This window comes from Papilio polytes, unplaced genomic scaffold, assembly GCF_000836215.1.
Source record: "Papilio polytes unplaced genomic scaffold, Ppol_1.0 DF821400.1, whole genome shotgun sequence".
Taxonomy (NCBI): Eukaryota; Metazoa; Arthropoda; class Insecta; order Lepidoptera; family Papilionidae; genus Papilio; species Papilio polytes.
The window spans coordinates 5330388-5346344 of NW_013527804.1; the positions used below are offsets into that span (position 1 = coordinate 5330388).

Below are 15957 nucleotides of genomic sequence, written 5' to 3' on the forward strand. Positions count from 1 at the left end.
AGAACAAAAATAAACTATAACTTATTACCGTAGTATTAAAAATTGCTTCTACAACACAATAAAAAAAGGCAATAAGATTATACTTTTAAAAATTTATGGTTATTATAATATGTGGTTTATTTTCGTTTTCCCAAAGTTTTTTCATTGATAGGTACAATCAAGTTAACTGCCATCTATTGTTAATGGTTTAAACTAGATTGAATGAGAAATTCAAAAGTGTACATGATATACCTTTTCAATGCTACCTATAGATGTCACTCTTTTAGATTTTACAAATTAATTCGTATGAATTTATTTTTAATCTTCTTTTTTTCAACATATCAGTACATTACTTAAATAAAACAAAGTTTTTTTTTAATTATTTATTTCAATATTTACATACAAAAGTATAAAATACTAGCTTACATTTTTAAATTCGATTTTAACCTATCTTAGCCTTAAAAGTTTAATTCGTTTAAAAACTTGTAACATTAAGGGTGAGTTGCATCAAATCGCCGGTTATCGTAAAAGTTATAATAGGGTTACAAGTGCAAAAACATATTCTCACAGAGGTTTTATGTATTTTTCGTTTTTACAATAGAAACATTTAAACCTGAATGTCACTAAAGTGTCAAGAATGACATTTACGTAAATTAAAATGTTTGGAAATTCATGTTTCGCCGATTACATTTATGTATTCATACGCATGGTATTTTATAGTGACATAAACTTTTTGCCCACGGAGATGGAGAAAATGGCACTCTTGTGAAAATAAATTAGTTTGGGCCATTATTGAAACTGTATTTACTTTACTACTCAAATATGTAGCGCCAAAAATGAAGCAATAAAATTATACAAATATAAATGCATCTTATTTATTTTCCATATTATAAATTGTCCTGTCAATGCATATTATAAATTGTCCTTTTATGGAGGACCTTTTTTTAAATAAGAGAAAAGGGACAAGCGCTGTTGCTATGGCCTTAGACACTCGAAATTTGTCCAAACTGAATGTTTGGCCAAATTTCGAGTTCCATCTTGGAAATCCATTATTTCCGAGCACGCAAGACTTTATTCTTCTGGATTACGTATAGGATTATAGTAGAGATTTTCTTTTTCCATTACTTTTTCCATTATTTGTACTTTTGAAGATAAGAGCTTGTGACAGTTGACACTACCGAACTGACACTAACCGTAACGCTAACTATAACCGCCCAAAATCGGGCGGTTATGATTAGTGTCAAATATGACGTCATTTTGACCAGCGTAAAGCTGGTGTAGCGAATATCATGAACATCCGCAGACGTAACCATCGGGAATGTGCTGGTTAAGGTTTATAGTTAGTTAATGTAACTCACCCTTAGTAAATTTTAAGGTTATTCCAAATATTACCGTTACAGATAATTTTAACTTTAACCGTAACCGGCGATATGGTGCAACTCACCCTAAAATATTTTCGTGTTAAATACATCGATTATATCACAATATAAATTCAGAAGGCTTTCCTCAATTAATTAATTTAAAAACATCGAGGATAACATTCTCAAAATATATAACATCCATTTAGATTTTCTAAAAAAAATTTGGAGAGTTAACAATTTAACAATATTGAACAGTGCCATCTATCGTCTAGTTTTATAAACATGTCTTTTAACGAAAATAGTTGAGGATTTTCCAATAGTATTGGTACTAAAATTTTCGATATTTTTTTACATATTTTTCTACAGAATAAGAAATGAGTGTCTTTCGTCGACAGTTAAAAAAAAGGCTTCGTTTGAAGTAATTTTCATACAGTCACATCAAACCATATTAACACGTTGAAAAGTTAATTAGGTATGTTTCTATTTAATTAGTGATGTTTATTCTAAAAATATAACGACAAGTGACAAACTACACTTACAAAAATTTTTGTTACATTCTTAGTAAATAGTAAAAAGTGCTCGTAATAGTCCTTTACTTGTAATCTAAATGCATAAGGTTAATACTAATACAATACAATAGAAAATAAAGCAAGGAATAGTATACTTAAGATAAATTCAAGTCTTATAATTTCTCGGTTTTGCGAAAATACACAATTTAAAAGGTCTACATTTTGATTTTTAAATACCAAAGAGATTTAAAAGAATGGCATAGTTGACACTTCACTTGTTGGTCTCACTAACGCTATCTATTGACATATCCTCAAAACATGTCGATATAATTAGGGGTAATTGCATTTAAATTAATTGCCAATAATCTCATTAAATAATGCTTAAGTTTATACTTTATTTTTAGACACTATATAGTTTATTTTATAACAGATGGAGCTTATTATCCTTTCAAAGAAAGTACTGGTGAAAAAATGTCTTAAACATCTTTGTTAAATTCATTTTGATTTCGATACACGTACGAATGTCGTTATAAAAACACGTCAGTAGAACACCTAAAAAGTCAAGTTCCCTCGATCCATAAAAGCTTCGATTAACCTTGATCTAATTCGTTTGGGTTTTTATTGAATATTAATGTAAAATGTAGAAAGAAATTAATATAAAACAGTCGAAATTCTGAGTATCTGATAAATTACCTAGTAATAAATTAATGATGCGACGCATTCGCTGCATTCTTCACTGTGTCTTCCATCGTGCGTAAATATCTGTTAAGAGAATCAGACGTCGTTTGCAATATACTTAATCCAAGTCTGTATTTGAATTCCACTAAACGTTTTAGGAAACCGAAAAATCCGCCATCTTGATTTAACGGTGGGTAAGTTATAACTTCTGGACTATCGGGTGTTGGTGACGTGACTGGTATTTTAGGTTCAGTAACAGGTGAAGGAGTAGGAGGCATGGTTGAAGTGGTTTCTGATTTTAATTCTGTTGTAGTTTCTGTATTCGAATTTCTTACCTGAGTAGTGTCAGTTTTTTCTGCGTCTTCGATTATTAAAGGGCTACTCTTGTCGGTTGTTAAAGGGTTATTAGTGAACACTTCGAATACTTTAAACGTCTTTGTTGTAACATCCAATTCTTTTGCACCTTCTGTTTCTATTGTTGTTATATCTTGCTTGGTTTGATCTAAGGGTATAGTTGAAACACTTTCAATTACAATACTTTTCATTGTAGTAGTTTCGGATAGAGATGGGTCTTTAGCGGGATCCATAGACACTGCATAAACTGCCAGAACATTATCACCTTCCGAAGTTTTTGGTACGTTGATACTTTCCGCTGGCATTTCGTACATGCTGGAATATTTCCCTGGGATATTAGGAATTTCGTCTATTTCATTGCTCAAGAAAACATCTCTATTATCTTTTGCAGCTTTGAGCAAGTCGTCAATAGATTGTGAAAGACTTCTACGCTTACGTAAATGACGACGCCTTCTTATACTTCTAGGCCCGTGTTCTGGAACAACAGCTGGCGTATCTGACTCCTCACTTAGTTCTTTAGGAACATTGCCCACGACAAATTTATTATCTGCCATGCCACTGTTAGAATTTGAGTTATCATATTTATCCGATGCATCCTCCTCCTCATTATTAGAACCTAAAAACATTGATGTTGGTGCATATGTAGCAGGTGGATTAGTTGTATCGCTGTAAAACTGTCCATCGAACGGATAAACCGGCTTGAAATCAGATTCTGCAGAAGGTTTAACACCGTAGACTACAGCGTTGCCTGTGTCACTGCCGTACGACGAAATTCCTGAGCCTGTATGTGGAGCTGCATAAATAGGTTCTACTGCAGGATAAGGAGTATAGGACGTTGAAGCTTTGTCATATTTGTGTTCAGTTGTGTAAGCGTGCCGTGTTTCGAAATGCGGGTGATTGTAATGTAATGATTCGGGATATACGGCGCCATGAGCGATACCAGTTTTTTGTTGAGCATAATGTTGTTGTGCTTTATAGTGTGGGTCATAATTTGCCGGTTGTTGGACATGACGATACCTAATATCTTGATCCTTTTTAACTTGATACCGATTTATAGATGGAGTTTGAGCAGCATATGGATTTATGATTTTGTGCTTTGCATGTGATGGCATTCCTGCAAGCACAGTTCCTAACATTTCTTCTTCTGCTTGACCATTGCCCTCACTTCCATATTCCTCGGCATTGTGCTTGTAAATGTCGTCCTTCTTATCTACTTCGAAAGTTCGTCTTACCGGAGACGCAAACGGATACAAGAAGTAACTAGCAATTCCTACTAAACTGGCTAATCCAATGACGCCTACACCCACACTGGGCATTACTTCCCTTGAAAAATAATTGTAGATTTGTGATGTGATTGGTCCGTTTGTGGCAGGTTTCGGTTGTTTTGTCGATTTTGTTTTATTTGCAGTTTTCAACTCAGTTGTAACAGCAGTGGTGCTGTCGGTCTTAGGTTTAGTTGTTTTCCTTTTCTTTGTCTTACTTTTCTTTCTAGTAGATGACCGTTTAGGTTTTTTAGTTGTTGTTACAGGTGTACTTACTTCGATTTCTATTTCCTGCTCTTTAGCTTCCATGGGTAATAAAGCTGATTCGCTAACTTCGGGAGCAGAAGTGCTCACTTTTACCTTATTCTTGTTCTTCTTTTTTGCAGGTTTGGATGTTACTTTAGCTACAGATACCGCTGAACTTGGTGCTTTAGTAGCTTCCCTTTTGGTTGTTGGTGTATCTGTCGTAGTTAATTGCGTAGTAGTGGTTGTTGTACGTTGAACAGTGTTTTTGTTCTTTTGTACGTTCGATAAAACAGTGTCCTTTATTTTGTTATACACATTTTCATTTATAGCGGAACCACCGGCGATTAGATCAGATTTATTTGTACTACCGATGATTGGTCTTTTTGGGACTTTATTATTTTGTGGTCTTTTATTCTTGTTCTTAGTGTTTGCAGGCTTTTGTTTTTTAGGTTGATCTTCAATTTTCGTTGGTTCTGTTGTAGATGATGGATTTTCTTTGTTTGATGGGTTGTTTAAAAGAATCCACGTTGATATTCCTTCGTTTGGAGTAGATGATTCACTTACTACGTCTGTAACTGTATTTTCAGATTCTAATTCTTCCATAGTTACAGGAACCGCTATACCAGTGTGAAAATTTTCAATTGGTTCATCGCCGTCATCGTTTCTTGTCTTTATGCGATGTTTCAGCTGACTTTTTAGCTTGGGAGGTATTCTTGTATCTATTACAATCGGGTTTTCGATAGTTTCGTTTGCAGTTTTGTGAAGCAATTGACCTGCAACCGTTTGGATTGAATTTCCAATAATTGGTGGCTTATTCTTCTTCTCTTCTCTTGGTGTACTAGAAGATTCAGAGCGGTGCGGCGAGGGATCTTTTGGCTTTGCATCCTCGACATTTTCGTTTCTGGAAATTAGAAAAAAAAACTTTATTATGATCAGTAGTACGTCTTTTGCTCACGAGAACATGAAAGTCAGTAAAGAAGGATGATACTATAGTGACAAAAATATTATTTAGCTGTAATGAATTTAAATGAGGCTTGAATATTTTCTAATTCAGTGTTTCCCTGGGGATTATGACAACCTACAAATCAATCATTCCTCGTGTTACGTTTATCTTTCTCCTATCTTTTCCTTACTTACCTTAAATTCTTTACTCTTGTCGCAGTTTTAAGTCCAGTAGTTGTCGCTTAACATCAAGTGATCCGCTAACACATGTTGCTTATCGTCTTCAATCTTAATTTAAATCGTGTAGTCATATTTATACTATTAGGTTTGGCGTTGCAATTTATGATAAATTTCAGGACTACGTATTTGGTATAAATGTCATTAAATAAATAAAACAAATAACACTTAAATAATAAAAAAATGTTTATTAAAAAAAAGTTTTAAAATTTAAGGAGCAATTACAACTAAATCTTAAATAGGCATAAATACTTATTTTACAAAGCAATAAATAAATAAATTAGTAATATTAAAGATAATACTGTAATACTTAAAAATAATTATGTTTACATTAAAAGTACGCATATATCATAAAAAAAACATAATTAAAGTAGATAAATAGACGAATATTATTGTAGTGTACCTGTAAGTAATAAATTCATCCGAGAAGTCTGCTTGTAAATAAGATAATAGTGTTAACAAGGCTGACCAAAGTAAGCAAAATGGTATTTTTGACTAACTCGTAAAATATTTTCATTATTTAATAAAAAAATACGTACTGCAACTACTAAAGTCAATAACAATCTACTTTATAAAAACTTTATGTGTAGTACATATCAACTAAAACCGAATAACGATATGCGATATGCGATATGCTCGCTTCTTATAGGACCCTAAGTCGTAGAGGATTGGAAATACCACCGAGGACCGACCATTCTACAACACGGCTGTGCGTGGCAGAAAGTTACGTGAAAACCGTACCTATGCAGTTTATGATCTGTTCATCAAAATTTAATCCTTACATTGTTAACATTTGTATTTTTTTATCGTATGTGTTAAGTTCTATTTAACAGTTGATGTCCAAACTTCCCGTTTCCTTCGTTTATTTTTACGACTATTTACAGTAAAACTTCTTTTATTATTTCTTAATTTAGCAGTTAAATTTCTCATCCATTCTTTCATTCTATAAAATAATGTTGGCTTAATTGACGTGTCGCTTTTATCGTTCGACTCTTTATCTGTCCCATGTGAAGAATACCATCTTTTATTAGGCATAGTTAAATCTTTTACTGACATATAACTATTATCGCCATACCAATGTGGCGGTTGTATTTGTAACTTAGGAGCCTCTCTAGCATACGTCAACGATAAGGGAGCAAATAATGCTGCAAGTCCTGAAAATCCTGCAAACAATATTGCTATCGGTGTTAAAATAAAAGAAATTATACCAAATCCTAAAGGACTGATCGTCGCTAACCAATTAAACGCACTTAAAGCTGGTCTAAAGAAGTCTACAATAGACGAAAATCCAAATACGTCATCGTCATTATCACTCGGACGTCCAGGTTTTGTGATTGTAGATAATGCGGAACTAGGAGAGGCAAAGTTACCAGGTTCTGCTGATTCTTGTGCGTTTGCATTATAATTAGTTAATGCTGTTCCTTCTATAGAAGCACTATCTGTATTTTCATCGCTTTCCGCGGATTCATTGTAGTCATTATTACTATCACCTGATTCTGAATCATCCATCGAAGGTATACCAAAAACATCAGCGAATGATGTTTCTGTATCTTCCTCGGATTCTATGACATTGTTTTTATTGACAACGTTTGTATTTACTGCGATATTTAGATCTGGACAAGCTTCTTTAGCTTGTCCTTGGAAGGTATTGTTCAGTGTTAAATAAATAGTAGGGCATTCGTCCGGTGAAGCACTGTATTCCTCCGGTCGTATTATAATTCTGTCTGTATAGGCAGAAGTTGGTTGGAAAGTTGTGACCTCGTAATTATTGGCTGGATATTGAGGATAATTATTAACATGACTCTGATAATTATAATGGTCTTTTATGGGGTTCGTTACTCTAGTAGGTCTTTGTGTTGTTGATACCGGTTGCATAACTTGATAATTTTGCTGGGGCCAAGGTGGAGGATAACCTACGTTGGTGATTATAGGCGTTGGCGATGGGGTAGTAAATATATAAGGTCTAGTATGACTGTATGGATTGTAGTCCGTGTATTGCACAGTAGGATTTATTGGGTGTTCTGAATATTGCGGTCTAGGTTTATAGTATACTTTCTTTGTTAGTTTCGGATGATTATCTTTTGATAAGCCACTAATTTCACTATTATTTTCATTACTGGTATAATAGTCGCTGTCTTTTGAATTATCAACTATTTTACCATCACCTGATTCACTGTTTTCTTTATCAAATTTTAAATCTTCATATTTTGTTTGATCTGTCCATTTAGTAATAACTTTTCTAATTACAGGTTTATTTTTTTCGATAAAACTATCGCCTTTTAATACGTTTTGTTCGCTAAACTTTAATTTAGATATTGAAGTGTATGCCCTACCTTCGCCGTTTGTTTTGTTATTTCGGTAATTTTGAAATTCATTTATATTATTGCCTCTTATTAACCGACTACGTCTGTGTGATGTATTTTTAGTCTCATTGAATATTTGAAATATACTAGAGTTCTTTAAGTGTGAAATGTATTCATTAACATTAGATATTTTTTGGTTTCTTAAGTTAACATCTAAATTAGGATTACTAAAACTTATAGCTAATGGAGATACAAATGTACTTATATTAAAATTACTCCTAAAATTATACCTTATAGGATTTTCTGATGAACCGTCTCCAGCACTGGGTTGAGTAGAACTTAGCACTGATGTATCATTTTGAGGTCGCGAAAGAACCGTTTGACACAAAACAAATAAAACTATAACTAATGTCCACTTCGTGTTAGCACGTTTGTGACGCGTCATGATGATATTCGCGGACTACCTGAAAAAAAAAGAAAAATACACATATTAGAATTGCAAACAGGAGGGATGAATCGCATGTATTGGGTGGACGTTAATTATGAGTGTAGATTGCGTGAAAGGAAACATGATCAAGAAGGGACTGATGACTGAGATGACCTATGATATGGAGGACAAAAACCTGTCGACGACCCTACGGAAGTAGTATAAGTAGGAAGATGATGATAATTAGAATTGCAATTTTAAAATGATTTCTACCACGATACAGGTTTCGTTAAAAGTTTGACGTTATCATTTAACAATGAAAATACAGTTGTAAGAGGTTTAGAACGGGCGCACACCTTTGATTAAAGTATCGCACAAGTGTGCGATTGTCGATTGTTTCGCAGTTCATTCAACCGATTATTTGCACAACTAAAAATCGAGTTGTGTGCGCACCTCCATACAAGCTTATAGGAATCAATTTAAACTAAACAGTTGTGCGATAGTTCAAAGGTCAAAGTCAAAAGTCAAAGGTTATAAAAGTCAGAAAATAATGTGAAAATAAAGTGATCATACTGTTTACTATAACGTTAAATAAATATAGCTTATTTATCTAGTTAATTAATTCTTTAAGTTTATAATTTAAGAACAACCTGTATTAACGGTATTTCGGTGACACTTTTAAAACATGTTTATGACACCTGCCTACTTAAAAATACTGTTTTTTTTAAATAAATTTTCAATTAACATATATCGAGTAATAAAAAAAATTGATGTTGCTTAAATTTATTTTTAAGTTTCGCCCCCGACTTCATCTGCGTGGAATACAAAAAAAAAGTGTAGCTAATGTGTTCTTCCAGACAGTCCTCTACATCTGCATCAAATTTCATCGAAATCCATTTAGCAGTTTAGGCAACAAACTTTAACAAACATCCATCCACCATACATTAGTGTGATTTTAAATATTCAAGTAAAAACATTTTGATTTTGAAACTCATTGGAGATACGGAAAAATAACGACATGAGACATACAGGTTCACAAAGCAAATACGCTCGATAGTCACACAAAGGGGTTAAAATTCCCAATCCTTTGTTGAATAAAACCACAAAGTATGAAGCAAAGCCACAAGGAATTATTTTGAATACTTTGTGCCTAAGATTTTAAATATTCTTAGCATGAAATAATGAATCATGTGGAATACATCTTTTGTGTTATTGATTTAAAGTTAATACAATAAAATAATAGACAAAGAAAATTTAATGAAAACAAAATTAAACAGAAACTTACATTTCACGTTATTTTCTAATTTTCGGTATTTAAAAAAGTCAAACTAGGTGTTGCTGGCGACTTCGCTCGCGTGAAGTTAATAAATGCTTATGTTATTCACAGATAAATTACCTTTCTAACGGTGAAAGAATTTATAAAATCGGCCCAATAGTTTATGAGATATTTCAATACATACAAAAATACAAATCTTTCCTCTTTATGTTATTAGTAAAGAAGTATAGATTTACAGATATGTATGAAATGTTTGAGTATAATTAAATTATTCTCTTAGTTTTATAGAATTAATGTACATTAAAATGTTTATAAAAATTAATTTATAGTATCCGACTTTTACAGTCAAGACCCGTCAAAGTTCAATGACTCCGCGGCCATGACCCACTGGCGGTCATTATAGCCATAACTGACCTCTTTAACTAAAACAGGCTTTTTGGACTCGGCCCGTTACAGAAAGGAGGATGTATGCCACTGGTGTTTTTAAACAGCTGTATTAAAATTTTTGGTGTGGCTTTCGGATGTTTATGAGAATATTAACATAGATTTGTTCATATTCTATACTAGCTGTTGCTTGCTACTTTATCCGCGTTTAATTAGAAGAAATTATAATATTTAGTCTAAGTTACTTAGAGCTCCCATAGCTTTTTAATGGTGGAAGAATTAAAAAAAATATAAATCTTTCCTCCTCTGTACAATACTAAAGTATGAAAAATTTGCATAGGAAAACTTAATATTAGTATGTAAGCTGAAGATACTTCCTTTGCATGTATTTGTTATCCGATTTATTATATGTTTTAGAGTGCGTATGACGAATATACATGAGACCCTTTTGTTGGTATTTTATGCGCGGTAGGGCTGCACAAATCGAATACGAATTTTGTCGACAACCTTACTAATACTATCTCGAAACTGACACGCAAATGTTCGTGATGGACCCTCTAATTTAAAAACCTTTCCTTGTATTGTTATAAAACGTTATTCAAGATAACTTAGAATCGAATCTCTTAGTTAACAATAAACAATTGTAAATACAGCAGTCAAGTAATACTTTATCATAATGGAGGTTACTTCGCTCAAGAATACTTTGCTTTCTATACTAAAATAAATAAACTAGACGCTAGAATGCTGAGTCAACGTACTACCCTTAAGAAACCGGTATGCACACTCGGATATAAAACCTGCGTTCCACGAATATTAAAGTAGATTTTATCCCATACCGTATACCTATCTATGGCATTCCAGCTACTGGCATACCAGTAGTTTGCATGCTAGTGTACCAACTACTGGTATGATAAAACTAGATTAAACATTATTTTATTTATTTACTTACTGGTATTATTGGCCGCCTTAATTGGCCCAAAATATATAGGCTATGTTACTCACTGATAACGTAGCTTTCTAATGGTGAAAGAATTTTTAAATTCGGCCAAGTATTTTGAGTTTTTTTAATACGTACAAAAATAGAAATCTTACCTCTTTATAACATTAGTATAGAGGTATGGATAAATATCGATATATTACTCTAATCGAGTATTTTGTCTACGTCATTATTCTCCTGTCATGTTATTTAGCACGAGTAGTAATCTCTACATCGAATCGCTATCGCTTATGAGTCAACGCCGTCAGTGGAGCGCGACCATTATGTTAATCGTATAACTGCAGACGAGTATCGGAATGCGTTCTCATTTCTAGTTCGTCATCTGCGCTCCTTTTACAACGGGTCCGCAGCGATTATTTATTGATGCTTTTACCTTACTATAGAATTAGAATTAAGCTGGCAAATCTAAATGGGGAACTAAATCACGTACTATATGTGTATGTTACTCTTAAATTCGATGAGCAAATTAGTAGCAGCGAATAGGTTAAGCATTTACAATTATTTTATAGAAAAGTAAAATAAATGGTAACCTACTTCTGTATAGAATTTACACAATGTCATGGCAGGTAAGGTCCCTAATTCAAATTGTTATTATCATTTAATAGCATTAATTAAGTAGCAAATCACTTTACATTGTAATAAATAGCTGCACTAAAGTAGATGCTATGAAATAAATAATAATGAACACTAAAACGGCATTTAAATATGTCACAGGATATAATAAGGCCATACCGAAACTGCACGTAAGAAGCGTAATTGTACCATTCAGTATTTGATCGTAAGAGCGTCAGTTAACATTGCATAGAGCTTTTTTTATGGTGGCTTTTGCCGCTCTCGTCGCTCCCCTGACATATATCGCTAAGGGACCTGCGGGTGTTTTTATTTTCAAAAAAGTTTACAGTGTTGCTAAATCTAAAATTACATGTATCTTATTTCTACTCGTATATCACAGTTTTTATCACTCTTTCTAGCCCAGTTTAAAATCAATAAATTAAATTAAAAAGTAAAATTACAATTAAACTTGACTAGTGTGTGATTAAAGCTTATTTTATGCATAGAGCTTAGAAAAATTTAAACGATAGCGGGCACCACACTAATTAATATTTTGTAACTAAATTGGCATACATCGATTTGTAACTTATTCAATCATTACTGTCACACTCGACTTATGACAACTTGGTAACATTTAATGATAGCACGGGACACGGGCCACAACACTAGTGTTGTACCGGAAACACTTTCCACTTTATGTCATTTCCACGCTCCAAGTGTCACATGCAATATTAGCACGCACTATAATTTACCTACAGGGTGACTTATAATTGTTAAGCCTTACTACAAACGTTTACTCACGTTGCGATAAATGAATCGTGATACAATTTCACATAGAATACAAAATAACTAGTTATCTGAACAATTCGATCATTGAGATAGATTTAACTCCTGTAAGTAAAACTGAAGAGATGTGAAAACCGTTGGCATAGCGAACTGGAGGACCGTGGCCAGAGATAGGCCGAAATGGAAAAAAATTCTGGACCAAGCCAAGGCCCACAAAGGGCTGTAGAGCTACAGAAGAAGAAGGTAAAACTGAAACTGGACAGTCTCCAGTTATATTAGATTTTGCTGAACGATCGAATTGTTCAGATTAAACTGGCAGATAAAATCGAGCGTGTATAGCGGGATTTAGAGTAGGTTCGAGCTTCTGAGTAGCTATTGATGGCTTAACATTTATGAATAATCTATTTGTTAAAATGTCTGAATATTCCATTTGTCTTTTAAATGTACCCGTTTTTGTAAAGTTAAAAAACATTTTACTTAACAACTTGTGAATAGGAAGAAAATAAAGGATTCCTCAAACAATTACCAGCATACCTGAGTACATAATAGTACTAAGTTATTGTAAATAAGCCTACATATTGCGGAACACTTCACTTCTACATAATTATGCTTGACATGGTATTGCGTTTCCTTGTTATGTTGACTTGCACCATGGTAGGTACCGAAGTACCAGGCTCGCATAAATATACAGGAGTAGAAATTACTAAGTGGAATGTGCCAATTGTGATTGAATTTTAAAAATTTTGATGTCATAGTCTGCTGCTTTTATAGTAGTTATAATTGTTATTTTAATACAGTAGATGTCTTAGACTAAATCTATACTAAGGACTATTCATATACTCTTAAATATCTTAACTTAGATTTCTGCAGTAGGCCTTTCAATAGCAACTCTATACAATGTACTAGCAATATCGCTGATGGGAAATTCAAAAATGTATGGATTTAACATCTAAGTAGTCACGTGTTTCTCATGTATTCATATACATTTTGATACATTTTAACGATTTTATGTACTAGTGATATCGTAATTTTATTTCTCTTTATTTACATTTAATATGGATTAATTTGTGATAACTACCAGGGTAACATAAGTATAGAGGCAGTAAGTGTGTCGCACCACACTCATTATAGTACCGTTGTCCATCGAATTGTTCTGGTATTTGGAACAAGCTTTAAACGTTTTGGTGACAGACCAACAAAAGGATCGTAGTCGAAATAAATTAAATGCCTCAGAATAACGGTCAATTAAATAGATTAGTAAAATAGAATCATTCCCCTACGATTGATCAAAATTTGACGTGAAGATATATGAAATTGGAAACTTTAGTTTGTCTTATGAACTTTAAGTAACATTGTTAAAAGCTGTTGTAACTTAACCCGGAATAACCACAGATTATACAACGTAAAGATTCTATGTATTACATAATGTTAATGTCAACAATTTAAATGACGACCTACAAAAAATTTAAATAGCGTCTCAAAACGTAACGACTTTTTGATTATTTTAAAAATCCCTGCGCCTTTATAAAATCGGTGAAAGCAACGCGTGGAATGTAAAACGGACAAGGAATTCGTGCCAATTGTATTTGATATGTTTAACCGTGAGTTCGCACTTGTAAAACATTCTCAAGTAACATCAGCAAGTCACCTAGTCTTGTGATCGCCACCGATATTAAACTATTGTTATCTCTATCTAATTTTTGTGAAAGAAAGAGAGAAATGTGAATATTAATTTAACGTAAGAAAGCCGTAATTCATTTGTTTTGTTTCAGAAATAAAAGATTTAATATTATTTATAACGTTTTTAATAACGCATTTAAAACATTGTTATATACTCAGGCTTTCAAAGAGTGACTTAAACCATTTCTATTCTGTCCTAGATACATACATTTTTGAATAATAAATTCGTAATTTATTTATATTCTCAAAATCCTCGCAGCGACAGTTAGTTCCTTAAAAACGTGCGCACACATTTGACTAAATTATCGCACAACTAACTAGTGAGTCTCGCTTTTATTCCTATGAGCTTATAAGAAGATACACTACTCGTCTTTTAGTTGTGCAACTAAACAGTGAAACAATCGACACTCGCATAACAGTTGTGTGATAGTTTGGTTAAATTTAAGAACAGGTACTAAATATTCTGTTAATTTTCATTACACGCTTTGTCGAATAAAAGCTATTGTAATATTAAACTTGAAAAACATCGTAATCTTTAACCGAACATTAAAACTGGATGAAATTTATTTCATCGTCTTTAAAATCTTATTTTCTACACTAGTGTTTCTTGACTGGCTTTCGCCGGCGACTCCGTCTGCTTGGAATTATAAAAAAAAACAAAAGTAAGTAGCTTATCAATTCTTTCAGACTAACCTCTACATCATGTCCAATATTATTGATATCTATACAGCCGTTTAGGCTACAAACTCTAACAAACATCTATGCATCTAAACTTTTGCATTTATAACATTAGTAAGTAGTAAGATAGTAATATAACCGTTAAATTGTTATGTATTTCGGCCGAAAAACCTACATACAAAGTGTAATATGTCAGTGCTAACATGGACAAACAATAACAACCGGTGAAAGTGGCAACAGCAATGTCCGATACACAACAAACCTCCCGCACCCTTGACGGTACTTCTAGAAATTAGGGTCACTTTCTCCGCAAAAACTTAGGGCTGACTCAATAACGCTATACGTTATTTACACATAAACAATATATGTCACCGGTTAATCATTAATACCGCCGGTTTTTGATTTACCAAGACAAATTGTAAATAATTCACTCACAAGTTAACATGATTTTACGGTAACATGTTCATGTCATGACAGTGGGAATACAATTTAATCTTTAAACTGTCGTCATTACAGTTACTACTATGTAGAAATAACTTAATATGTTTTGAAGTTCTTGATGTTTTAATAAAATTTCAGCTTGACAATTTCAGTTGACAATATAAGTTAAGCGATATACCGCTTTTGAACGTCATTTTTCCATTAAATTAAAAATAACACTCATTTACTTGTTTAATATAAATACTACATCGGCTGCCGTTTACTACTAATATTATGAATACGATAGTTTAGATGGACGTTAGTTAGAATTTGTGGCCTAAACTGCTGAATTCGATGAAATTTGGCCTAGAGCATAGTATGGAAGAAAACATAGGCTACTAACTTTGTATCTTGTATAGAAATGAAGTTATAAAATGTTGGTACGTGAAAAAAACATAGGAATTTCCTTAGCATACACGTAACGTAAAACTTACCGTTAACTAAAGAGCCGTTGTTCGCACTACGGTCCGGACCGGAGACCGATTGTACACGAGTTACTTGTAACGCGCGCGCGAGTGCACTGATGAGCCGGACGGTCTAACGGTACCCTGGTCCACTTCCTTGTGTTTTCTTAACGCACCTTCACACGTCACGTCATCGAAGCTTGGACTAGAGCAAAGGTATGCCATAGATATGTTCAAGTCCTGGCTATATCTTATCAGGACGAAAGGAACAATTAAACTGTTTGGTTTAATTTCACACTCAGATATTATGAAGCCTGATTGTATGTCCTAATGTCGCACTAAGAGTCGTGGCTACTAAGGTACTCGTTAGTCCTAATGGTGCACTCAGAGTTGTGGCCACTGACGTACTTGTTTGTCCTAAT

The 15957-nt window shown here is 33.3% G+C and overlaps 1 protein-coding gene across 1 annotated transcript; it reads right to left on the reverse strand.

The window, feature by feature from the left end:
- Window positions 1-1360: 1360 nt before the first annotated feature.
- Window positions 1361-15671, reverse strand: LOC106108920. The gene is made up of 3 exons (XM_013290274.1): window positions 15566-15671; window positions 8162-8335; window positions 1361-5290 (listed from the first exon to the last, which is right to left on the reverse strand). The coding sequence occupies exons 2-3, from the start codon at window positions 8314-8316 to the stop codon at window positions 2554-2556; spliced, it is 2892 nt and encodes a 963-aa protein (XP_013145728.1). The 5' UTR covers window positions 8317-8335; window positions 15566-15671; the 3' UTR covers window positions 1361-2553.
- Between the last annotated feature and the right edge of the window lie 286 nt (window positions 15672-15957).

Bases quoted from the DNA above. Each gene is read 5' to 3' on its own strand.
- LOC106108920 (XM_013290274.1), bottom strand. From the start codon at position 8,316: ATGACGCGTCACAAACGTGCTAACACGAAGTGGACATTAGTTATAGTT. The intron at 5,291-8,161 runs GTATAATTTTAG...TCTAATTTCCAG, and splicing joins TCATCAGAAAATCCTATAAG to AAACGAAAATGTCGAGGATG.